The 24,571-nt window shown below is 46.9% G+C and overlaps 1 protein-coding gene across 5 annotated transcripts in view; it reads right to left on the bottom strand.

Annotated features, from left to right (window-relative positions):
- The window catches only part of ARVCF (ARVCF delta catenin family member), a 140,402-nt gene that overhangs the window by 6,275 nt on the left and 109,556 nt on the right, over nt 1–24,571 (bottom strand). For all 5 annotated transcript variants that reach the window (XM_074159666.1, XM_074159664.1, XM_074159667.1 and 2 more), the window contains 6 exons: nt 6,602–6,729; nt 5,531–5,681; nt 3,989–4,181; nt 2,732–2,843; nt 2,375–2,465; nt 1,135–1,188 (listed from right to left, as the gene is read on the bottom strand). In XM_074159666.1, the coding sequence (XP_074015767.1) occupies nt 1,135–1,188; nt 2,375–2,465; nt 2,732–2,843; nt 3,989–4,181; nt 5,531–5,681; nt 6,602–6,729 (729 nt within the window). The remainder of the gene's footprint in view (nt 1–1,134; nt 1,189–2,374; nt 2,466–2,731; nt 2,844–3,988; nt 4,182–5,530; nt 5,682–6,601; nt 6,730–24,571) is intronic.

The following is a 24,571-nucleotide window of genomic DNA, read 5'->3' on the forward strand; positions in this document are numbered from 1 at the left end:
GAGTTAAAAAGCACTCAAGAGCTGGGGTCAGGAAAACTTGACAAATTTCATCTAATGGTGATAAAAAGACCGGAGAACAGAAGGGCCCAGGGAATCTGCCTGATGTCGTACATGTGCTGTTAATTTGCATTTCATTTTGCACTCAGAGCTGCACCAGTAGCTCCTAAAAGCATAAGGCAACAATTAATACCCCGACTACAATCCGCGCTGCCCCTGCTGCAGCACCTGCAAACGCAGAGCTGTCCTGCCAGGCAATTCTCTGAAGTCATTTTCTTCCATTGCGAGAACAAATGTTTCAGACTCCCCTTAGGCAAACACAGATGGACAGCTGAGTCATGGCAGGTGGCATCTCATTTTTCTAAGAATCCGAAAGGTAATATATACCTGTTTAACTTCTGAACACACTTGGCTTTCAGCTTGTTTCTAACTTGCTATTTTTTTCCAGCAACAATCACAAATAGCAGTATATTAACTGTTTGATTTGGAGGCATTAATATAGGTATTCAAACAAAAATAACATCGACTGGAAAAAGTACAGCCAGTTCCCAAGAGACCACATAAAAACCCTCGACAAGTCTCAGGGTACAGAGTTTATCAATCTCAAAGCACTTCACTGACAGTGGGCAGCTCCTCCCCGTCTATAGGAAGAGCCAGGCCTGGGCAGATGCAGGTGAATGAAAAGTGGTGCCTGGAGTATCCCACACACTGACTCACTTCTCGTGTTACCCACAGAAAACAAAGGCAGAACGGATTTAAACACAAGCTTTACACTGAAGTAAATCAACTTTTTTTTTTTGTTCCCCTTCTGAATCCCCAGAGTTCCAAATCCGTAACAGGAAATGCAGCTGCCTCAGGGGCCAGAGGCTGGAACGGGAGCGGTGTCAGTGTGTCTCCAATACACGCTGAAAGCAGTGGAGAAATTGGTGTGTACGCTCTACATGTATTTAAAAGGAAAAAAAAAAAAACAGGGAAAAAAAAAAGATGACGACCAATCTTTTGTAAGGTAATGTTCTGTTTTTAAATGTCAGCTTTATCCATCTGAAATAATACCTCCTAGAGAAACAGCTGAACTTTCCCGTGAGTGACAGCGTGCTCTATTGGAACAGACAGAGTTTGATCTGTGACTGAATTTACCTGGGCCAAGTTCATCCATAGGTATCATATCACGACTCCCAGACTTCTCGTTATCTGCAACACAGAAACATTGAAACGACTCGAGTTACATTTGCTTTTCTCAAAACCTTGTAGTTTTAAATTAGTCACAGGACCAGAGAGGTCTAGGAAGTACTGAATGCAGAGGCTATTGTAAAAAAACCCCAACTATTCAACTGTTACCTGTTCAGAAAGGGAAGTTTAATTTAAGCTCTCTGGAGAGCACATATAATCCTTGTATTTCCTGCCTTGGCACTGTAATATAGAGCTCCCTCTCTCCAAGTGATAACAGGAGCCGCAGTTCTGCTTTGGATCACCTACTGCTATGAACCAGCTTCTCTCTGCTCCCTCCAGAGCAGAGGAGAAAGAAAACGAGAAAGGGGGCAGGTTCCCATGGCGCACAATCCCACCTAGCAGCCTGCCGAGCCAACAGGAGAACCCACAAAGAAAACAAGAAGTTTATTGTCGGATCAGGCAAGGGACAAGTCACCCCCTGTCTGCGTGACCTGCCAGATTCGGCCAAAGCCAGGGAGGTGGCGGCGGGCAGGGCGCTGCGGGGAGCAACTTTCGGCAGTCACCTGCAGTTAAAGCAGGTGAAGCGCAACAGGCAAACTCTGCTGTAGGAGACCACGGAGCGCCGAAAGGGAATTCTGACACCTGGGCGTTAGAAACTAGAACCAGATTCAGAGACAAAGCCACAGTGAAATTAAAGCCGGACCAGTGTCGCTTCGGCTGCGTTGGGCCTCGGGAAAAGGCATCGCCAGGTTTGGCTGGAGCTGGGATAAAGCCAGCCCCAATGGAAACTCCTGCGCTGGGGGGGAGAAGCGCTGCTCCAACGGGCATGTTTATTTAGAGAGGAAAAGACTCCAGTGCTGAGCCGGGGTAAGGCCAAGCCCATTGCCTGGCCGAAGGCGAGATTTATTACTGCATAACACTGTTAAACAACAAGTGAGTTCCAACTCACGTCTATCCCAAATTCTCCCAGGAAGATCGAGCTGATTACGTTACAGACAGGTTGAGAAGACATCATCAGTAGCGTACATTTCACAAGGGGAGGGTTACTATCCACAGCCAGCTAACGGGACTGAGCATTTTGGGACTGTGGGGTAAAAATCACCACACAAATACATTTTTACCCCCTGGCACCATAACACAGATGTGGCAAATGCAGGAGTCAAGCAAGCAAAGCATAACAGAAAAAATGATAAAGGGTAGAACTGACCTTGACTTTTATCCACCAGGGGCAAAGTGCTGTCATCGTAGCCAGACCTGCCGGAGGTACCTCTGGAACCCTTTGGAGCTGCAGAAACAGACTACGAGACAAAACCCACACAAATATGAAACTGCTACTCAGGGAAACTGAACAAGAAAAAACCCCAAACCAACAGTATAGAGAGGTTATGGGATGCTGCTAAGCCCCCTTCCGCTGATGGTATGGCACTGCAGTAGTTTTTATTTTCATATAGATTTGTTGATGCATTTTTTTTCCAGTTATCTAAATGGCAGCATTGCCAGTCTGAGTTAGGACACCTTCCCCTCAGGCATTTCCATAACTGAGTCTAAGACCCAGCATCTTTACCTGGAAGTGTGATTTGTTCCAACCATCCTTCTGCAGGGCATTTCGTAGCTCTTTATAGCTCCAGATCATCTGAAGAACGTGAGATGCTGCTTTTGTTTCTCTGGGAGACTGGCTGGTTTGCAAGATAAAAATTAGAGCTTAAGTATCAAGCAATGTAAGACTATTCATATGTTGACTTCTTTGCACCAAATCAATACCCACTACTCCGTACAGTTATTCTTGGAACCTACAAGCTATAGGACACGTGAAATCATTCAGTGACGACTTCATATCTATAGGTATTTGCTGACTAGAAAAATCCCAGAGTTGTAAATTGTGCAGATTTCAGGGTCTTCACATGTATTGCTGGGCAAGCACTGAGCCCAGGGTGACCCTTTTGTCTTGTAGCTGTCATAACAAAACCCAGAGAGATTCCACACTGCCTGGATTTATTTAGAAAAAAAACAACAAAAAAACAAGTTCTAAGCCACTTTTCAAACCTTCACCCCAACTGACGCATATTCCTCACAATTCAACAAAGTTGCTTCATGGTTGGAATACCTTACACAAAGCCATTTGGGTCAGCAAAAAATAAGCTATTTTTAAACATAAAATGAAATTTTATCCATTCCTTAATAAGTCAGTAGACTAACACCTCTATAAAATAATACAGGGCTAGACTCTTGGTTGGCTCCATATTTCGTAACTATGAACAGCAAAGTCTCCAGCCACCCTCCCAAGTCTGCTGACAGCACCCCTCTAACGGCTGAATTACACTGAACAAACTCTTCTCTACAGCAATCAGAACACGGTTTTCAACAGAACTGCAGAGTGAACGTTTGTCGCTTCACATTACCCCCACCAGCCCTTCGGCTAGGACGATTACTGCACATCATTAACCATTTTACTTAAACAAAACAGGTTTTCTCACTGGCATTCCAGGAACAGAAGGCTGCCACAGGAAAAAGCCTCCCACACTAAAAATAAAGATCTTGGTTTCACTGCAGCTGATGGTGCCGAGATGCACCCGACAAGGAGAGAGAGTGACTTAACAGGACTGAAGCGACTGCTCAATTAATGTGTTTTGGTTTTTTTAAATCAGGTAAACCTATTAAAGGTCCTGACTGTTTTTACTGTGTATCTATTAATTGCCCTGAAATTAAAGGCTCTGGAAAGTCAGGATGCTCAAGTACTTTCACAAAGCAAAAGCCGCTGTTCGTAGCGACATTTCCACATTTGCAGGGAGCTCTTCTGCATTTTGCTTTAACTGTCACTTACCTTGACTTGCTGATCGCTACCAGCTTCTGAATGCCCTGCGTCTGGATCAGAGACCTGGCGTTCTCCGAGCTGTCAGTAATGATTTCATGGATGGTGTTCAACACCGCGACCACTGTATCCTCTTCCAGGTTCTTTGCAGATCTCTGCTGCCTGCTGGGCAAATTTCTTACCAGCTCACCCATGGCATAACTACCTGGATAAGGGGAAGAGATACCGTTATAGTCAGCCCTAATAATCGTTTCTGAATGATAAAACTCAAAGGTGTTTGCCAGGTCAAAAAACTTTATAATGCACGTGTTTTGGTGTTTGGAACCTCAAGACTGTAACTTAACAGTTTATTTATCATTCATTATTTCAAGATGATTGAGAGTTAATACCCAAGACAAACTCTTTCATCATGAACACTAAAAGTATTGAGGAAAAAAGCCAACACCATTTTTATTGAAAATTTTACAGCCAGCATCTATCATACTTCGCAACGCCTGAGGCCAAAAGCATCCAGTAGCTGCTGCTAATGCCACATATTCATGCTAATACACGCACATGGCTTACTCAGCTTAGCCTTGTAACGGGCCTTCTGGGGCAAGGTGTGCAGCCGTGCATTGATTAACCTTCCCCCAGCAAAGGCAAGGGTATTTCCTCCCGGGTGCCATTAGCCTTCCCCATACATAGTGCTGCAGAAACAACAAGGAGTCTGGGATTTATCACTCCCCGGTGTCCGTCCATACCATTTGCCCAGCTACACCTCCGCACTATTTAAAGAACCTAATGTATTAAGGCAGAATCCTATCTTGCCATTTGTTAGGATCAACTTGGATGATGGCCCCAAACACGTGACCAATATTTCCTGGCCTGGCAAGGTTATAGTTTAAACAAATACATTGGTTACATACAGAGGCATCCAGAGGAAAACTCAGCTCTCAGCTGAATCTCTCAAGATTCCAGCTAATGGGCAGGCAAATGGTTATCTGTCCCCTTGGAGAAGAGCTGGTGAGCACTGCTGGGGAACTAACCTGAAGAAGAGCGAGTTGTTTGGTGTCCAGCTTCTACAAGTGACTACCACACAAAAGGAGGAGAAAGGAAGGAGGGGGTGAGAAAAGAGGGGCAACTTTAAGAGCCCACTGCGCCGCCCCAGGTTGGCTCAGCACGGCAGGGGCAAGGCTCCCACTCTCATCTAAACAGCGGGCCTCGGGAGCTACGTCTGTAACCACCAGGTGGGACTACGCGCACAAGCGCCACGTCAGCCAGAGCTACGGAAGAGACGAGAAACCTCTTCACCCACCCACTCCTCTGCACACCTACACACTCCCATCTCCTGCAAAAATCTACAGCTGCTTTTACTCCTGAGTTAGGAATTTCCCTCAAACCACAGAGGGATGAAAACACATCCTGAGGTGACAACCCTGCACTTGGTGGCTACAGAGCATCTTAGTGCAGATGGAAACTGCATACAAAATGAGTCTTCAGCACAAGTGATCCTTGAGAGACCTCACACTTTCTGTATCTGAGACCCCAGCCTGGTTAGAAAAGTCCAGAAGATACCTATCAGATCTTTATTGCGACGATCCATGGAAAGGTTTCTCAGAGCAATCGACACAGCCCTCACAACCTTGTCCGAGTCAGACTGGAGCAGCTCCACAAGCACTGGTAAGCCTCTCTCCTTCCGCACCGTTGCACGGATGTATGTGGACCACTGACCAGAACACACAAGGGAAAAGAAACAACACAAAGTATTGTGAGTTCATACACCTGCCCCTTCCTTGCCCCTGGCGTTTCCTTCAGTGCTGTAATTCATTTTTTTTCCCTGCAAAGAGTAGTTAGGTTGTGTGTGCCGAGGCATCTGTAACTTCACCCATCATTCAAGTTCATCAGGCACCAAGGAAGAACGGATGCCGAGGTTCACCCTACAGCTCAGCGAGCTGATGGGGAGAGAGGACAGAAATAGAAGGAAGGAGCATCCTCTGCCAGCATCCGTTCCATACACACCTCTGTGTGAAACCACATCCCTCTGGAGTGGGAAAAAAAGAGGTCATTTGGAGGGAACAGTAAAGCATCCAAAGCATGTTATCTTCCCCTACCTCCAATTTCATGCTTTTATTCTGTTTCCTGATTGATTTTAAAATAAACTGTATTCAAGACAGCTGTGAAACATCACCCTGCTGATCCTTGGGCTGCTGGTCAGTCCCACTTTGCCGCAGGGTTCTGGGAGCGATCAGGCTTTGAGAGAACCACCCGATTAGTGCTGGGGATGCTCCAGAGAGGACAGCAGAGGCCACTCTGGAGTGCAGTATCCTGAGCAATCTGACGATCCAATGAATTAAGTGTTCAGGACACCTAATCATCTAACAACAGGCTTTTCTGAATGGACAAAGCAGTGGTTAAGTGGCTTAAGTAGTAAAACCTGCTACTGGTTAAATTGTCATGATTTGCAGATGATGCAAAACATCTTAAGTGGGCCAAGAAGATGGAAATAATTTCTTTGGAGTTCCCACCTCCTTCCTTTTTACAGGAGATGCAAATGCACAAAGTAACAGCGCACTTAGAACAGGCCACAGCTTTGGTCTTCACTTACACAAGGGAAACAAGAGAGACTAAAAAGATGACTGCACTCACCGTCCAGTTGCCAGCACTGAGATTCTGCAAAGCCCCCGCTGCCGCTTCCAGAGTGTTGAAGTTCTGGCTTTCAGTGAGGATGGAAAGGTACAGTCGGACCACATCTGGCTGGTACAGTAACTCAAAGCCTGCGGGTGGGGGAAGAGGAGAACGGAAGCAGAAGACAATATATGAATAAACACATAATATACCTTTATTTAATCACATATGAGAACAGCCAAGAGAAAGCTACACCACAGAAAGAAGGGCTTCTGCCATGTCCAGGACATTTTATCTACAGTTGTTGAAAATGGAGCACACGGAACTCACGGATGGGACATTCACCTGGGCTGAAGGTTCTTTGCTTCCTTCAGGTTGACAATTCTTTCACAAATCTGTGCTACACTATATAGCGCCTAACAGGCTGCCTAGAATAACAAGGTGTCAAGAGACAGTTTTTGTCTGCAACAATTCTTACTTTGCATGTCTACACCGAGTTGCAAATTCACCTTGCACTCCAGCTTCCATTCAAATCTATCTCTGTACCTTTGCAGGCACGAACAGGGCCAAAGAGAGCGATCGAAACAACGGTATCAGCCTCCCCCTTCTCACACCCTGGTGACAAAAGAAAGATGCAACATGTCCAAGTGGTGAGAATTCCCAGTTGGTAGGGGCAGGGAGAAATACTGACTCCCATTCAAACATTGGGTGAATACACCAGCATCGTACCACACCGGGAGGCTGTGACAGACACACACGGGAACTGAATGTCTCCAGAGTCACCGGCTCAGCTCTGCAGTTTGAGCGCAACAGGGACGAGAACTGTCCCCAGCTCGGCCACAGATTTCCTTCTGTGATGTGGAGTAACTGACAGCAGCATCCACGTCTCGACTGCCTCATCCAAAGAATTAGGATTTATCCATCCACCCATATTAAAAAAAAAAGGGATCTTAGGCAAGAACTTCATCATTCCAAGTCGTTGCATACTTTGAAGCTGTTTTACCTATCCTTCTTCGGTAAGCGTGGCAGGACACACTGCCTCGATGGGAGAAGAGCACGCAAGCAGCCAGTGAAAGGACTTGTGAGACAAACGCGATCTCAAAGATCACGGCGCTGCTCAGATCATGTGAGCAGAAACCTAAATGCCCTGAAGTGTTCTGGTGAGTGCAGGAGGCACAACCAACCTGTGGTCAACACAGACTCACCTGCAACCACTGCAGCTGGGAGATATTTCTGGATTGGTGGCTTTTGGGGTGTTTGCAATAAATAAAGTTCAGCAGGTGTTACTTAGGAAAGGATTTTTGGAAAAACTCGACATAAAGCATAAAGGCAGGAATGAGCTTGGGCAGAGAGGAAATTTGAAGCTTGTTTTGAGCAGAAGAATTTTTTTTGTTTTGATTTGTACACATGAAAAGAATGTTTTTCACATAACAAGATGCTGCCCTGAAGTGTAGCATAATTCACAGTAAGTTTTCCACCAGCAAGACAGGAAACCTACAAACACAAATCTCTCCCTCTTCAGTACTTTCTCTTCAAACTCGCCCCTCTCTCATATACATATTTTTCAGCACATATCACAGATTATCGTATTTCAGACACCTCAGATCAAATCTAGAAGCAAGAAAACTGAACAATGCTCTCCTATCAGGCAGATATCCTATCAATGCTTTCCATTTTCAAATTCCCTGTTGCTAAAGGCTTTCTGAAATTAAAGCCTTACATTTCAAATCTGTTTCTCCATGTTTTTCACATTAGTTATTGCTGAGGGACCATGCGAGTCAAGATCTCAGAACTCAATACTTTAAACCTGGTATAACACTGCCCATAAACACAGGCCACGTTGACTCCCTGGATATACAGAGCTCTTTTATCCCATTGGAAGCAAGAAAACATCCTTCATCCACCAAGGGTTTCTTTGCTCCGTATCAAAAGACGGTGAGGGGGGAGGTCACCAAAAGACCTATGGGTGAGGGTCCACGAGCTCCTCTGTGTTGGGTCACGCTCTCCCTGCTCAGCTTCCCACACACATCCCAGCACGTCTGCGCTCTCTGATGACGACCGGACAGTCACCCTGCCCCGTGTCTGTGGCTGGTTTTAATGCCACCACTTGCTGGCTACGTGACACCCTGCAGACACGTGCAGCAGATGGCAAACCCCCCAGGCATCCCATCAATCCCCACCGCTCACTTTCCTCTTCTCCAGTGTCTTCTCCTCGCGTTGGGATCATTGCCCCCTGTATTGAATGCTGAGAAAAACTGTTGTTATTTAATACATGAAGCATGAACAGTTGTATAGCTCTTCCCTGCTTCTCGAATAAGTCTGTGATTATCTGCCTCCAATACGACCTTCATATCACCTTTTTCCTCTGCCACTTCACCCGGTGAATTGGCAATCTAAGAACTCCTCAAGAAAACACGCCGCTGCCTGATAAGCGTGCGGCATTCCTTTCCTGAACACCAATACTAAAGAATCTCTTAGGATGGCTTACTGCAATTTTGACACTGTTATCTTTTAAGGAAGCTGCGCTGAAATGTAAATCAGATCAGCAGAAGAGATGAAGGCGGGTTCATTAACAGATAATATTCGTACAGAAATTCACCGCTGCTGCAGGAGAGCTCAGCCTTGCCCCTGGTTGAATGGGATGAACCGTTCAGCCAGTCGTCTCCGAGGGCTTGCTTTCAAAGCACCTAGTTGTAATTTCGTTGTACTAGGGGACAGTCCCACACGTCCACCCTCTCCCATATTTAAGCGCAGTTTACAACATGCTCCTTCTGTCAGCCCGGACGTCCCTTTTGGCTGGACACTCTCCCTGCTCCGTGTATGGATATGAAAGCGCCGTCACCTCCCAGGGACGGAGCCGCATTCCGGTCACGCACCTCCCACCCGCGTTCCGTCATTACTCCTCTGCACGCATGAAAGACTTTTTCCTACTCACTAATGTAAAAGCATCTCCAAAATATCTTCGCCTTCTCTCTTCAATAATTCACAGCAGTTCCTCTGCCAATTCCCAGCACATTTCTGCTCTGGGACATAACCCCTCAGCCGGTTTGGTGGGTGATTCCCACCTCACTCCGCACATCCCTACTTTCCAGTAGCATCCGTTTCAAGCTGAGTCAGCAGGTGCCACCCACCAGAGAGGGAATTCCGCCCTCCCTCCCTGGCTCTGTGCTCCCAGCCCCGCAGCCCCTCCACGCCAGCCTGGGACACCAGAAAGGGGCTGCAGGAGCTGCCAAACCAAGGCCTTCCCCCTGCCCCGGTGAGTGGCTGCTCATTAGCCGAGACGAGAACCTAATAGCCAGAACGTTCCTGCTGCACCGGAGGGTTTCTCCCTCATTGACAGCAAGCTGACACTTCTCATAAGCGTTATAGTCCCTTAAAAAGAAACAAATAAGTTTTATATTTTCTCCATCTGCCTCCTGTCCTAATGAATCCAGCTCTGCTATTTATAGGATGCAATTTGTCTGAATTATTATAAATTTCCTTCCAGTGTTGTGTGGAGGCCTCGCACATTTTTCCATGAAGCACTTCAAGCACGTTCCTGGGAAGCACAGCTGGTCTCACCTCCATTAAGCACCTGCTTCTCTTCAAAACTGATTTCCTTAATTTCAAGATCATCTTAATTATTTTCTCAGGTAATGCTACTTTTGTGCAATATACAGCTAATTGCTTATATCCATTTTTTAAAATGGAAATGAGAAAAGAGGGTCATTAGTGACAGGTAATACATCAAACGAGAAGAACATCCACTGTTTTTCTTTCTCTTTAAAAAGCTGTTTTAATTATAGCCCAGATTCAGCACGGCCCTTAAAAAGATAATTTCTCCTGGAACAAACGAGACTTTTCCATCGGTTACAGATTTGTGCTGAGTTGCAATCTAAGCTGTTTCCTCCTGGAAAAGCATGAGGATAAGTCATTTATTGCTTTTCTTCCTTGCAGACAGCAAAGTAAACAAGCTCACTATATTAGCTTTTGCTTTTCTGAGAAACAAAAAGCCTTGGCGGCTGATGTCCTTGTGTCAGACGCTGTTCAGTGTCTAAGCACCCCCCACCAAGGCCGTGGTGTGTACACAGGGACGATCCACACCAGACTCATCTCCACCAACACACTGCGCTCTCATCCTTCTGGAGAAAGGAAGATGAGCTTCTTTGCAGCAGTCACTCAAAATTGGCAAATGGATTCGTTCTGTGTGAAGTTCACGCTACCAGGAGGTGCCAAGTGGATTATCCTTTATCTGCCCACAGAACAGCGGCAGCACAGACAGCAATTTCAATCCTGAACGGAAAACACCTGAGGAATTAACTGGGGGTGATTAACCACCTCCATCCATTCAGGCTGTGCTGAGAATGATGCAGCAGTTCCTGGATTATCTCCTCCACAAACCTATTTGCTTTCCTCTTGGCAACACTGACACTGGGCCCATACTTAGCTCTGTTCTGGCAGTCACATAAAATATCGCACCAGGTGCCCATCTCTGATACGCCAGCTTAATCCCAAATTCAGACGACTCTCTTTGGAGCAAGGTTGCCAAATCTATTCCCCTTCACCACCCATCCCATTTAGGATTTATTCTCCCCCTACAGGCATGGGAAATTAGACACACGTGGATACTGGTCGGATGAGAGCTCTGGTGCTGCTGTGGCAGAAATGTGCTGCTTCATTTTCTATCCCTACAAAAACTCTGAGTTGCTGTTTGAAAAGAGAGGCAATTTCATACAAAGCTGGAAGGATGCTGGCAACACTGTAGGAAAAATGAGAAAACCCTCTAGCCCTAGGGGAAAAAACCGAAAGATCACTAAACCAAACTCTGACGGCGACTGACTGGCAGTGTTCATGGGGATATTCACATCAGTGGTATGATTCGGACCAGTTTTGAAGTGAATTTCCCACTTACTGTGCTTTGGTTCCCAACACAGAGCAGCGGCAGCACCACCTGGGCTCTTTTTGCGATGAAACTAACCCAAAAAGAACTCCGGGGCCACCCCAAGAGTACTCAAGGCCTCTCAGCTGGCTAACGTGGCCAGTTCGAGCACAAGATATGCCGGCTACCGGCAGATGGGGCGAGAGGAGCCCAAACCACAGCTTCTCCACCAGGTCATCTACTAACAGGCTTTGCGGAGTAAGAAAGCAGCTCCCTAAGCAACTGGGAAGCTGTGAGCCAGAAGAAAGGCGGGGGGGGGGGGGGGGGAAGACAAGACAAGAAAAAAAAAAAAAGTAAAGCATCACGTCAGTAAAAGAAATGAACAATTTGATTCTGTGGGAAAGAAAAGCTCCTGGACTCCTGCCCTCTGCCGACACCAGGCTGGTAACTTCATTACAGCCGCTGCCGGGTTCATTGTTTGCAAGTTAAACAGTTGTAATCCAGAGTTCAGAATTCTTTGCTACAGAAACGTTCTCAGAAGGTGTCAGCAGCACATCATCAGCCCAGCAGCTCTGCCTGCCCCTGGCACCATCCCCTCTCCCCGCAGCGCGGCTTCCAACAGACTGCATGAAAAACCCCGGAGAAGGCAGGGGCAGGCAGCTGGTTACTTTTATAAAAACAGTAATCAGATCCTTAAAAAACTGGCCCATCAGCTCGATTCCATCTGTATGCTGTGCCTCGGCACCCGCTGCACAAAGCAGCTTGAATGCCAACATAAACTTGCAAGATTCTTCTAATTGAAAGGCTTAACAGTAGCCAAAACGCGGCCAGCGCCAACAGAGCCAAAAGCTTGGCATAATCGATGGAGAATGCGGCTCCATGCAGATCCATGGGGAATACCGAGTGTCACACCCCAGAGGCAGAGCAAGCTTCTGCAACGAAGGAAGACAAAATAATAGGTGGAAAGCTCCAAACAGTCCCTAGAGCTTTCACTCAAGGTACAGTACGAGCCAGGGCAGGCATCGCGCTTACTGCGGAGATTCAATCAGGAATGCAGCATCCACCACCGAGCAGCAGCTCTGAAGACAGGCGGAACAGCCTTTGAATAGCATCGAAAAGAACAACCAGGATAACATGGGACACGCGAGACTCAAATCAGGCTTGAGGGAATGTTTAAGAGGAGTTTTTCTATTTAGAAAATGAACACCACAGTGTGTGACCTTTCCAACTAATCCACTAAGTCACACACAAGTTCTAAAATTACGTAAACTCCTCCCAGCTCACCACGCACTCCCCCGAGGAAAGCGGCGATGCCAGGCTGGTTAAGAAGGGAGGCAAACAACCCCCCAGCCCAGAGGCCGTAGCAGGAACGTTACCGGCACTGCCGAGCATGGAGGTAACGCCGAAAACCAGCACCAGAGCCAGGCTGGCTGCAGGGAAGGCAGCGAGCGAAGGGAATGGGAGGATAAGGCAGCGCAGGAGACATAAGGATGCCTGGGAAAGCAAACTGTCTTTTGCCATTTCTATTATTACTCTTTACATTTCCCAAGCTCCACAAGCTGTCATCAAAGTAACTTCTCTGACAGAGAGTGCTTTGTAAGAGGTTGGTTATATTCTACTTCATACCCAAAGAATATGCAATTCAACAAAGAGATGGCTCAATCAAACACAACCCATTTTGACCTTGTGTGAGTTCCAGCACTGCTGTTTCCTGTGAGCAGACATTTTAAAGCTAATACAGAGTTCTCCCTTTCCAAAGGCCCTGCAAACAGCGCTTCTCCCAACAGCGCCTGACACGCTGCCCAATAACAGAGGCTTTTTTTCAAGCATCTGCAGCTAAGTCTCTTGGCAACTGGAGATGTTCCGTTAACAACCTTCCCTCCTCTCTTCGCTAATCAGCAGCAAAGGCTCTGGAGGACCAGTACTTAATCAGAATCTGACTGTTGCTGAGGTTAACTGGAGCTCCTCCCGAGCTGCTGGAGGAGCAGGGATGGGATAACTGGAGCTCCTCCCGAGCTGCTGGAGGAGCAGGGATGGGATAACTGGAGCTCCTCCCGAGCTGCTGGAGGAGCAGGGATGGGATAACTGGAGCTCCTCCCGAGCTGCTGGAGGAGCAGGGATGGGATAACTGGAGCTCCTCCCGAGCTGCTGGAGGAGCAGGGATGGGATAACTGGAGCTCCTCCCGAGCTGCTGGAGGAGCAGGGATGGGATAACTGGAGCTCCTCCCGAGCTGCTGGAGGAGCAGGGATGGGATAACTGGAGCTCCTCCCGAGCTGCTGGAGGAGCAGGGATGGGATAACTGGAGCTCCTCCCGAGCTGCTGGAGGAGCAGGGATGGGATAACTGGAGCTCCACCCGAGCTGCTGGAGGAGCAGGGATGGGATAACTGGAGCTCCTCCCGAGCTGCTGGAGGAGCAGGGATGGGATAACTGGAGCTCCTCCCGAGCTGCTGGAGGAGCAGGGATGTGCTGCCACAGCCCAGGGCAGGGGACACCTAGCGCCAGGCTGGGGCAGGGGAGGGAGAGATGCTGAAGGGCTCCCCTACAGTGAGAGGAGGAACGCGGGTGAACTGCGGCACATCTAAGCGTTTGTAGGTCACCTTTGGCAGTGGCTTTTGTTTGTTTTTGAGAAACACCATTGTTTCTCAAAGCAACAATGCTTAGGACCCAAAGTTAACATTAAGCCCTTTGGCTGAATGACTAAAATGGATGGCTCATGTAAACAGCTTCCCTTGCCCCGGTCCCAGAAGACTTGCATCTGACCTTGGAGCCTTTAAGTACAGTACATGAAACGTTAACACGTGCTCTCTCGCCAGTTCCTCTGATCCAGAGTTATTATCTACCTCACAGGGATAACAATGCATTTTCTTTTCAAGGGAACAGGACAATCGTATTACTCCAAAAGCAAGTCTGTTTTGAAATGCAATTTGTATCTAAAAACCAAACATTAAATAACATTCTCTCCCTGTCTCACACAGACAGAACAGACATTGGAGTCTCTGCTCTGAGCTACAGAGCAAGCATGATTCGTTGGAAGCACACGTTCCCTTTTCCCACCACCAGCTCACCACGGTGTCTGCAAGCCCCAGGAACGCGCTCCAGGCCCTTGCAGCGCCACTGCAAAATCTCAGAACGGGACTCGGTCCAAAATCCAAAATCCTGGCTCACAGACAGCGTAAGTGAAGAGGAAACTAATTGGCACCACAGGTCTGCCAGCTCCGCAGGGCTCCTCAGCGGGACACTGCCAGCCCTGCAAGGGCACTGCGCTCCCGGAGCTCCGCACACCCGGGACTCCCAGCGAGGGGTGGAGGTGCCTCGCCTGGAGGAATTCTGTGCCCGTGACACTCTGACCCGGACTGTTTACTCTTGGCTCAGCCACTACAGTATTTTAAGACAAAGGCAGATTAGGCTCATCAGGCTGGTGATCTCAGGGACAGGGGATCGATAGCTGGGAGAGCAGAGATGCTCCCAGACGTGGGCGATCCTGCCCCTGGCTCCAGGGAAGCTTCTTCCCGGATCCCTCGGGTGGGACACAGGCCTCTGACACCAAGAGGGCACCGGGCACAGTGATGATGCGCGATGCACCGGGGACTTCTTGAACAGACAGCAATTTGGCCCATGGCTACAAGATCAATAGTAAGCGTGTCATCGATCATGTTGTGTTTCCCTGGGAGGGAAAACCTGAATTTCCAGATGCCGTCTGCTACATAACATCAGTGGACAAGGTCAAAAGTCCACACTTATTCTCTTAATCTCAGTGCTGCCGCTACTCCTATTGACCATGGTGCTTCCGACATGTCTGTTCCCTTCTCTTCCACTGACTCGTTCTCCTCCTCTCTGAAAGGACCCAGATGGCAGCGCCTGGTGATTGCTCATGTGCCCCGAGGGGTCTCTCCTTGTGCCTGGCATCAAACAGCTCTATTTTGTCACTCTTCAGGCACAGACAGCACTTGCAAGCGCTGCACAATTCGTGCTAGAAATGAGAACACTTTGCCCAGCCTGTCTGGCTCACCCAGCTCCCGGCGTCTGGGCCAGTTACACCAGCAGAAACCACACCACAATAATCCAAATCCACGGCACTGCCAAAGATCCGCCCCCATTTGCAACTCTGGAAAGACACTGCCATGAGGTGACTCTATGGAAAGCCTCATGTGATAACAAGCAGGTGTGAAAATGGACCCCTCTTCTTAATGGGGAAAGCTTTTAACTGGAGGTGTCTCTAGGCTGGCGCCTGCTTACTCTCTGCCTTGGTAGGGCTCGAATTCACTGCTTTTCGGAGCATATTGCAAGCCTCTTCCGTTTAGCTAAGCTTTCCCAAAGGAACAAAAGGAATAGAGAGACAGCTGGTGAAGCTAATAAGGACTGGGAACTTGAGGGAAATTATTACTTTTCACATTATATAAACAAATGGGATTTTACAACGGTACATCCACATATACATGCCAGAACATGTGTGTTTTCAGGGACTTTTCATGAAACTGGAAAAACTAAAGCCAGGTGAAAGCATTTTCCTTCTAACCCCCTACTCCCAGCTCAGTGAAGCTACTGCTGTTCTGATCATCGCTGCCACCTGAGATCGAAGAGAGACTCCTTTCACTGCCGTTACTGCTGCCGATGCCTAATTGTCCCGCCCAAGCGACAGGAGGTTCGAGCTTACTGTATAAAATGCGTTTATTAAAGAGAGTGAGTGATCCCCTGAAGGAGAAGCCCATAAAAATTCACACCACAGCTATGTCCAGTAATAAAAGACAATGTGTTGCTGTTAGTGTCTTATCAACAGGTCCAAGAGCCTCATAACAGAAAAATGTCTCAGAACGAGTGTCACCACTGAAAATCGAGAGCTCTGTTAAGGGGCTCCTTCCTTCGACTTGCGGCTGCCTGGACCTATCCATGTTCTTTCCTCTGGTCTTTTGTGTGTATTTAACTAAGGATCATGTGTTCCAAATTGCCCCTTTTTTGGCCACAGGCCCCTGTAAAACTCAGCTCTGCAGCTCCAGATGCCAATCAGCTGCTTTGGCTCCAGGAAGCCACGGAGCTCTTAGCTTCCTCCCAGCTCAGCAGCAGAAACCCGTCTGCAGAGAAAAGCTACTGCAAAAGGAATGGTGCATTAGTCCTTGGCTCCAGATGCCACCTAAGTAAATTTAGTTTATTAAGAAAGATTCTGACGTTATTCAGAACCGTTTAGATGTTGAACAGCTTTATAAACTTACTGTCAGAAAACCCCAGCAAGTAGGGAAGCAGAGAAGAGGGGACGGAACGCTACAGAAGACAGTTGCAAGGCAAAATAAAAACATCTACATGGTAATACCTATTTGGTTGAAATATCCACATGCCCTTGGACATTAAGTACTGAGTTATGCAAGAAAACTCTTTCTCACCTCTGCAGGCCTCTCAAGTGTCTTCCTTCCTATCTCCAAGAGAGACTGTGTGAGATGATGCTGGGTCACGAGGTTGGGTACGGTCCCACTGAGCACCCTCCCCTGCGACCTGGCTCACGTGGGACATGCTGTACACGAAAGTTCACGTGTGGACTCACCTCCCCACCTCCACGGATGCCATTTCTCTCCACCGGGCCCGTGCTGAGGACCCACAGCACCCCGTGGGATCAGCCCTCTCCCCCGTTACGTGCTGGGTGCTGGCGCTGAATCCCAACCAGCAAACCCTCCATCGCTCGGCACCGACAGAACCGGGGCTGCTTTGTCAGGTGAGGGACTACGGGGCTTTCCTCTGACTGCGCTTCAAACCACGGCCCCGCTGCCGAGGGACTCTCTGCTCTGGTTGGGAAACCAGCAGACTCCTGACAGGCGCCTGGATTGTCAGCGGCGGGCGCTGCGAGACACGGATCGACAGCCGGTGTTTCCACGCGGGCTGGCGCCTGTCAGGTTCTCCCCTTCGCAGCCTGTCGGAGTTTTGACTCCAGAACCAAGGGAAAAACAACGTCAAGAGAAAACCCACAGTCTTTCAGAGCTCACACACACTGAACTACGCTTGGAAGCCAATTTGAAAGCTTCTTACTGGTTACTCATGCTTCACCGAGTCTACTTCCACTTCTCATCATGATTTTTAGATAAAGTCTCATAAACGGTCATAAGCCATTACACAAGTATTTGGTTATTCACATCAATTCAGCTGCTTGTTAGAGGCCCGTCTGCTTAAGGCAGTGAAGGGCAGCAGAACTCCACCGCTTGAATTCCTCAAATAAGAAGGAAGAATAAATTTGTCTATTCTCCAGGGGATCTACCCTCACAGAAACATCAAACACTTCAAAATACTTCCCAGTAGGAAGGAAATATTTGGATATAAACAACTAACCTATTTTGGGGAAAGGTTATCGGAATCCAAGCTGAGAAGCTGGTCCAGACTCAGCCCGGAGGAAGGGAAGGGCAGTGATTCCCAACCACAGGACCGACAGCGGAAGCCTGTTCGGTTCATCACAGGCAGAGTCCTGCAATCTTACCTTTATAAGCATTTTATAAGCAAGTGCCATATGGAAAGACTCCCTCACGTTATTAAATAATTTATTATATGCCAACCCAAACACTTCCTCCAATCCTGTTTGTGTCCTGAAATTGCTAATTAGTTCCTGCTACGGCTTCCAAAGTCAAAAGTGTGTTTCAATTCCTCTCTGTTTTATGAAAGCTGCAACACCCCCAAAGGCAGCCCAGTGCCTCTAATCTGTCTCAATTACAGTCACTTCGCTGCTGTCAGGCAATTCAAGTATCTCCCAAGCACCCGAGAAAAAGAATTTGATGTTTTCAATGTCAAGTAAATGTCAGGCCAGAGTGGAAGCAGCACAAACAGAAGGTTTTCTTCAACTTCTCTGACTAAAAATGGACCTTGCAGCCCAAGTTTTCAAGGTACAGTATTTGGATACTTAATTCTCACGGATTTCAGCATAAGCTACAGACCTTAATGCCTTCAAGAACAGAGATTTTCCACCCATCCTCAAAGCACCATATCCAGGCAGGGGCTACAGATGGTGAGAGGCAAGAAAAGACGCTGCGGCTCCTCCCTCATTTGAACAGGGATGCACCGGGACGAGCCACATGGGAGGCACGGAGCAAAGGGCTGCTCTTTTCCTTCTGCCAACTGTTCTCTGCAACCCTTCTTCTTTAGAAGAACAGGAAAGTTTCATAACCACAGGCAGAACTGACACAAAAACAGCTTTCCCATAGAATTCCAGGTTTCCTAGAAACACAGATCTTGCTATGAAACTTAAATTTGGACCAAAACGTGAGATAAGACATGATCTGGAGAGAATTACCTCACTGAAGCCTTAGCTGTTCAAACACACACATTATACAACCACAAATAAATCTATTTGCAAGTTAAAAACAAAAAAAAGAAAGAAGATTGGGGCCCCAGCGTGTAGCAGTGAATGAGATACTGAGAGGGAATGAATAGAAGCAGCAGAGACAGTTTTCAGGAGGGACCAGGGGAACGTTAGGCAGCACCCACTGCAGCCTGGCCCCATCCCTCCCATCCCACAGCACCGCTCCCGCTCACCCACCACCAGAGAATCCTATGGGACATTTTACAACAAAGCCACGGCAGACACTGCCTCAAAGCAACTCCGACAGCTTCTTTGAAACCACTTCATTGCTGTTAAAATAGCAAAAAGATCGCTAACCCAATAGCCACTTTTGTTCAGGACGGTTTTCAATTTCAATGCAGCTTTCTTATGGTAATATTTTGCAATTAAAAATTGAGCTTACAACCACCCATGTAAAAGATTCTAAGCAGGAGCTGACATCTACTGTGGAGGTTGTTCATGCCTATAGAAAACTCTGAAAAGGTCAGTGTAAGTGTAAATAAGGTGAGATACTTCCCTCAAGAGTATGGAAATTTCCATCACGTTACAACCTATACCCATTTCTAACTGTTCCTATATGTACAGCAGCGTTACCAACACCCTCACGGCTTCTCATGGGCCACCTCAGTCCGTAGCTGCGTCTCGACGTCAGCCTCCAGACTGCAGCGAGCAGCACCACATCCTCAGTGCTTCCGAGAAGCCGGGATCCAGCCACTCAGAAAACTGCTGAAACAGTTTAATTTCACTGGGTTTAATCTCAGCCTTGCTTTCAGCAAGCAGACACACAGGATTTGGAAAGGAGCTGCTCGTTAGGATATAACTCTTAGGCAAACCCTTGCAGAACTGCCCAAATCTAAGTCACACGTGCCTTGACCAAGCCTTAAGCTTTAGACACCAGCGCTGCCCTAAGAGAAGCCCTCTCCTGGAAGCAGCGCTCATGTAACTGAATAAATGGGACAGAACACCCCTTTCTCACTCCTTGAGAAATCCCAAACGCTGCAATGCGACCATCGCCTCACTCACCCGTGACACTTCCCATCTCTCCTCTCGGACACCTCTGAGCTGGCTTTTGTGCTCCACAGCGATCACCAACGTGTTTTATGACTCAATGCACAAAGTATCCCCAAAGGGGGAGCGGGAAATCTGCATTTGCAAGGAATGCAGACTTCCAATTTCCTAAGTGCTTAAAGGTCACTGGGGACACTCCAGTTAAGACAGATCCTTTCTCTAGATTTTATTCTTGTCCCCTCACATTTTGAATAAGTCTTTGGAGATGCTTTTCTTGCTCATCATTTTCAAGCTCTCAGCAGGACAAGATGCAATTATATGCTCAATCATGATTACAGATTTGCTGGTTGTGATTTTAGAAGTCTCAAAACAAACCTCATTAGATTAAATATTCTTCCTGGCTTTGTATGAGAGGGACGAGAAGATGATGTTTCCAAATGGAGTGGGTTTGCTACCCAGCTTGTTAGCACAAGCTGGTAAGAAAGATATTGCTTTAGGAATCAGGAAACCTCATCTCTGTTCCCAGCTCTGCCACCGAAATGCCGTGTAACTGCACATCTCGCTTCTCCCCTCCCAGGCTGTCTCTGTCTTGCCTACCCAGACCTGGCCTGCTCGAGCAGACTGTCGGTGTGTCAGGTACTTACACTTTTCTGAGGCTACTGGTGAAAGACAATACGAAGTTGCTCTAAACGTCTCCTACAAAACCAAGAATCTATTCAGTAAGGTAAGGAGAGCGCAAGGTGTGCAAAACATGACTGAACGGGACATGAGGTGGAAGGTTGTTCTTTGCGTATTCTCCTTCCAGAGAAGCCTGAATCACACTCTATTCCTAAACAGACAAATAACATTTCATGCTATTACAGATTTACAGTTTTCCCTATCACTAAGACACTGAACATTCAGGGCTGAAACTAATGGCCTGAGAGGCCAAAATAAAAACGCTCTCTTTTCTACCACCTACTGATCAACACTCACCCCCATCCCCTGGAAACGCCTGGGTCAGGACTCCAGCTCTCGGTGGCTCAGGGCAATGAGCAGTTGGATTGACATTGCTTTATAAACCAGGCAGAGGTAAGATTTCCCACCCCCCCGTCACCCCCCAGCTGACAGGTAAATTTAAGCTTCTGCTTTACAATGTAAAATCCCTGCTCTCAGCTCAAGGTCATTTTTCTTCCATCTGCAGTTAGAGGTAGATGGCACATTAAGCCACATCACTCCCCTGTCACGCCGGAGAGGGGGGGAGCTTTTAAGCCTGTGCAGAGCACTCAGGGTTATAGAAATAAATATGGCTTTATATAGCAGCTTTCACATCCAAGATATCTCAAAGTGGTTTACAAAGTAATGAGTCAGATAATAGGGCTGCAGCAGCTGTGTAGGTAAATGCACTAGCAATTAACGCTGAGAAAACAAAAGTTTTAATTTTTTTGATTCTCTTTATTTGCCTTTCTGCAAAACACGACTGCAGCTTCAGCCTGACTAATGAGCATCACTGACTTGTGCAATTTAGAACACACAGGTTATTTGACATTCCAGTTTATTTTAATTTTCAGATTAACTCCATGATTAAAGCTCTCCATTAACGCTAATAAATATTGTTCTAGCAAAAGTGGAAAAAACACTAGCCACCTTCCTGCACGTACCTCCCGTCTCGGCTGCGTTAGAAAGAAGGCCTCCTCGCCTGATCTCTGGTACCTCCATTTGCAATTAGCTTGGAATCACACAACTGTTCCATTTTCATTCCCCTTTCTCTCCCCCATCATTAGCTGTTACAAGCACACCCTCAAAGACTGATTAACGTCGTGTTGCAAGGACTCCACGGTTTACTGTGCTGACACCAGAAAAAGGACATATTATAAGTAAAAATACATTTGTCTTTTAAAAAAGCCCTACCTTGGGAGAATAAATAAAATCAACCTGAGATCCAGCAATTAAGATGCATTTTCAATACATTCTCCTTTCCCAGGTTCCAGGGACAAATGGGCTCTCTCATTCCTCCCACCGGAGTCACCCAGCTTAGCTGTCAGGGATGAAGCTGTTTTGGAAAAACTTTGTCCCTAAAACAATTGTGCTGTCTTTGTTGCAGATCACATTTTTTTGGCTGGCTTTGTAACAGCTAACAAGAGTGACACAGAACAACTAGGCTGAAAGAGTCTGGGAGGTCACTTGGCTCAGTGCTGAATTTAGACCAGGTTATTTATGGCTTTGTCCAGTCACGTCTGGAAACCCTTCAATGATGGAGAACCCTTCAACACCCCTCTGAGGAACCTGTTCCAGCGCTTAATTACGGGGCATTAGCCTGCATTTTTGTGGGCAAAAGAATACCAGACAGGACAGGAGAGTATCCCAGACAGACGCTTTAGGTAAGATCGGAGAGATGTCTGTCTAGCGTCGAGTTTTGAAAGCATCTGAGTCATGTAGGCTCCGAGAAAGCTACCCACATTCCTGTTACTCCTAAAGGCACAGCCTTCGGAACACTCACCCGGAGCTATAACTACTTCCTTTACTTATGCACACGCTATTTCTAGAAATCTGGCAAGGGATTTAAATCAACATTACACCATTTTCCTGCCTCAGCTGTTCTGAAACTTTCTGCTGTTCTCTTAACTCATCAAGTACCTTCGTCAGCAGAACTTCACCGCGGAACTTTTGATGGACACCGAAGACAACCGTAACTTTGTGCAACAAGGTCCTTGTAATCGATCTTGACATGAAATTTCATCTCTAAATTCTGACAGAAGCCGAGTTCCTCTCCCTTGGGCCTCACGGTAATACTGGCCAGGCAATCGGGACACCTGCCCGATTTGCACCCTGCTTCAAAGCGTCACCCCATTTTTTACACTTACCCTAAAAGGGGGGAAAATAGTCTCTGAGTTTTTAATTGTTGTTTCTTAATTGAAACTGAGTAAGCGGCATGGCAGAAATCCAATATAACACAATGGGGATGGATGGAGTTTGTATCTGCAGTGACCGAGTCCCAGGACCGAGGCAGTTACAGTTATGTGGGATAAGCACCTTCCCACCAGATCCTGCTTTTAGTCCTGCCAGACTTTCTTGGCACATTCTCATCTTATAAACAGTCCTTAAGCAGCACCTGTATAATGAGCTATGCTCTGCAGTAACAGGCATTCTATATTAGAGTAACAATTAGAATTGCTGGTAGAATAGAAATGCTACATGAGACATGCAAAAACATACACACAAACCCAAGGGTGGGGAAAGAAGAGCATTAACCATTCCTTGCTGGGGCAAACAGTACGGGGAAGGCTGTGAACAGAAAAATACATGACCGACAACTATCACTTTCCAGTATTAACTATTTTATCACCAGAAATGTTGTCCAAGTATAAAGGACATGAAAATCCAATCAGTGGTTGAAGGGTTAAGGTCCTGCATTGCCAGAGAGCACACACTGCTATAACTAAAGTAAATGCTGTAGCTGGGCTGTAAAACTTGCCAAGGTCTGGAGTTATGTATTGGTTTCTGTATACACCTTTCTATACAGAGCATCATAAATAACAGTTAAACTTCTCCATAAAAATAGAAAGTATAATATACATAGCAAGAATACAAAGCAATTCACTGTACTACATATTTTCAAAATGCTCTCTACAACATGAGCTTCTCAGTCCGTTCATACAATGTCCCACTGGGGAAAGCCACTACCACCCACCTTTAACAGAAATCATCTTTTTATTTAATTTTTCTCTCTGTGGTGCTAGCAACAGTTGTGATACACAATACTCTGGCAGAATTTTGCTGTTTTCACAAATGTATCGTGCACACTCCATCTGCACTGGTTATCACAGCAGCGGTGAAAATACCAGTAATTATTCCAGTGAGGGCACTGGAAGCAGCAGACACCCCACGAAGGCGTTCACTATAGCCCCAGCACCGAACACCATTAACTTGCCTCGGGCCATGCAGCCAGTCAGCAGCAAGGCTGGAATGTGAAAATGAGACTTTCTTACTTCCAGCTCTGCCTTTTGCTGCAGCTCCAGATCACCCCATCTCCTTCGTCGCTGCTGTAATTACCGTGTGCCTGAGTGGAGTTCCTGCTGTTCAGTTTTTCATAGGCTACTTTATTATGCAAGTATATATCGGCAGTTCTAGTTTAAGATGTTACAACCACATGCATAAGTCTCATTTTCTGTGCATTTATAACTTGGCCACAAATTCCCATCAAGCTGGAGAGGGAATTTACCACCTGGGATTCTTGTCTTTTGAAGATACTGCTAGTTATTGCAACAGATCTATATTCTTGGTGTCGGCCTCGGGCAAGGAGGAGCTGGAAGCTGACTACTGGAGTTATTTTATAGTCCCATGAGAGCCACAGGTGAAAGGACTAAAGGTGGAGAGGGAGAACCTTGTCTCCTACTGCCAGTTCTCCCCCCATGCACTGAGGAAGACTGATCATTCAAGAATGCAAGAGAAGGACAAAGAGGAGGAATAGTTGTGGATGCTCCTTCACTATTTCCAGGATAACAAAGTACTTTGAGGTGAGTAGATTTTTCTCACTCAGAAGGAAGAGTTTGAAACAAATTCAGAGAGCAAGCTGTCTCCCTAACTCGTCCTGTACGTGACCTCTGGCTGTTGAGACAGAGGTAGGAGACAAAGGGAAAAAGAGGAGCTCTACAAGCAAATTATAGCAGAGCCGAGCAGTGATGGACAAAACCCACCACCTTATGACTTCAGGAAGAGCTTCATATTGTGAACTCCATATAAATACAGAGCTGAACGAAATTCTCCTATCACTACAATCGCTTCCCCCCGTCCCAGCAGTTGTTTCCCACTGCTCCCTCAGCTTAAACTTCAAA

Source organism: Numenius arquata, chromosome 16 (genome assembly GCF_964106895.1).
Source record: "Numenius arquata chromosome 16, bNumArq3.hap1.1, whole genome shotgun sequence".
In the NCBI taxonomy this organism is placed as follows: Eukaryota; Metazoa; Chordata; class Aves; order Charadriiformes; family Scolopacidae; genus Numenius; species Numenius arquata.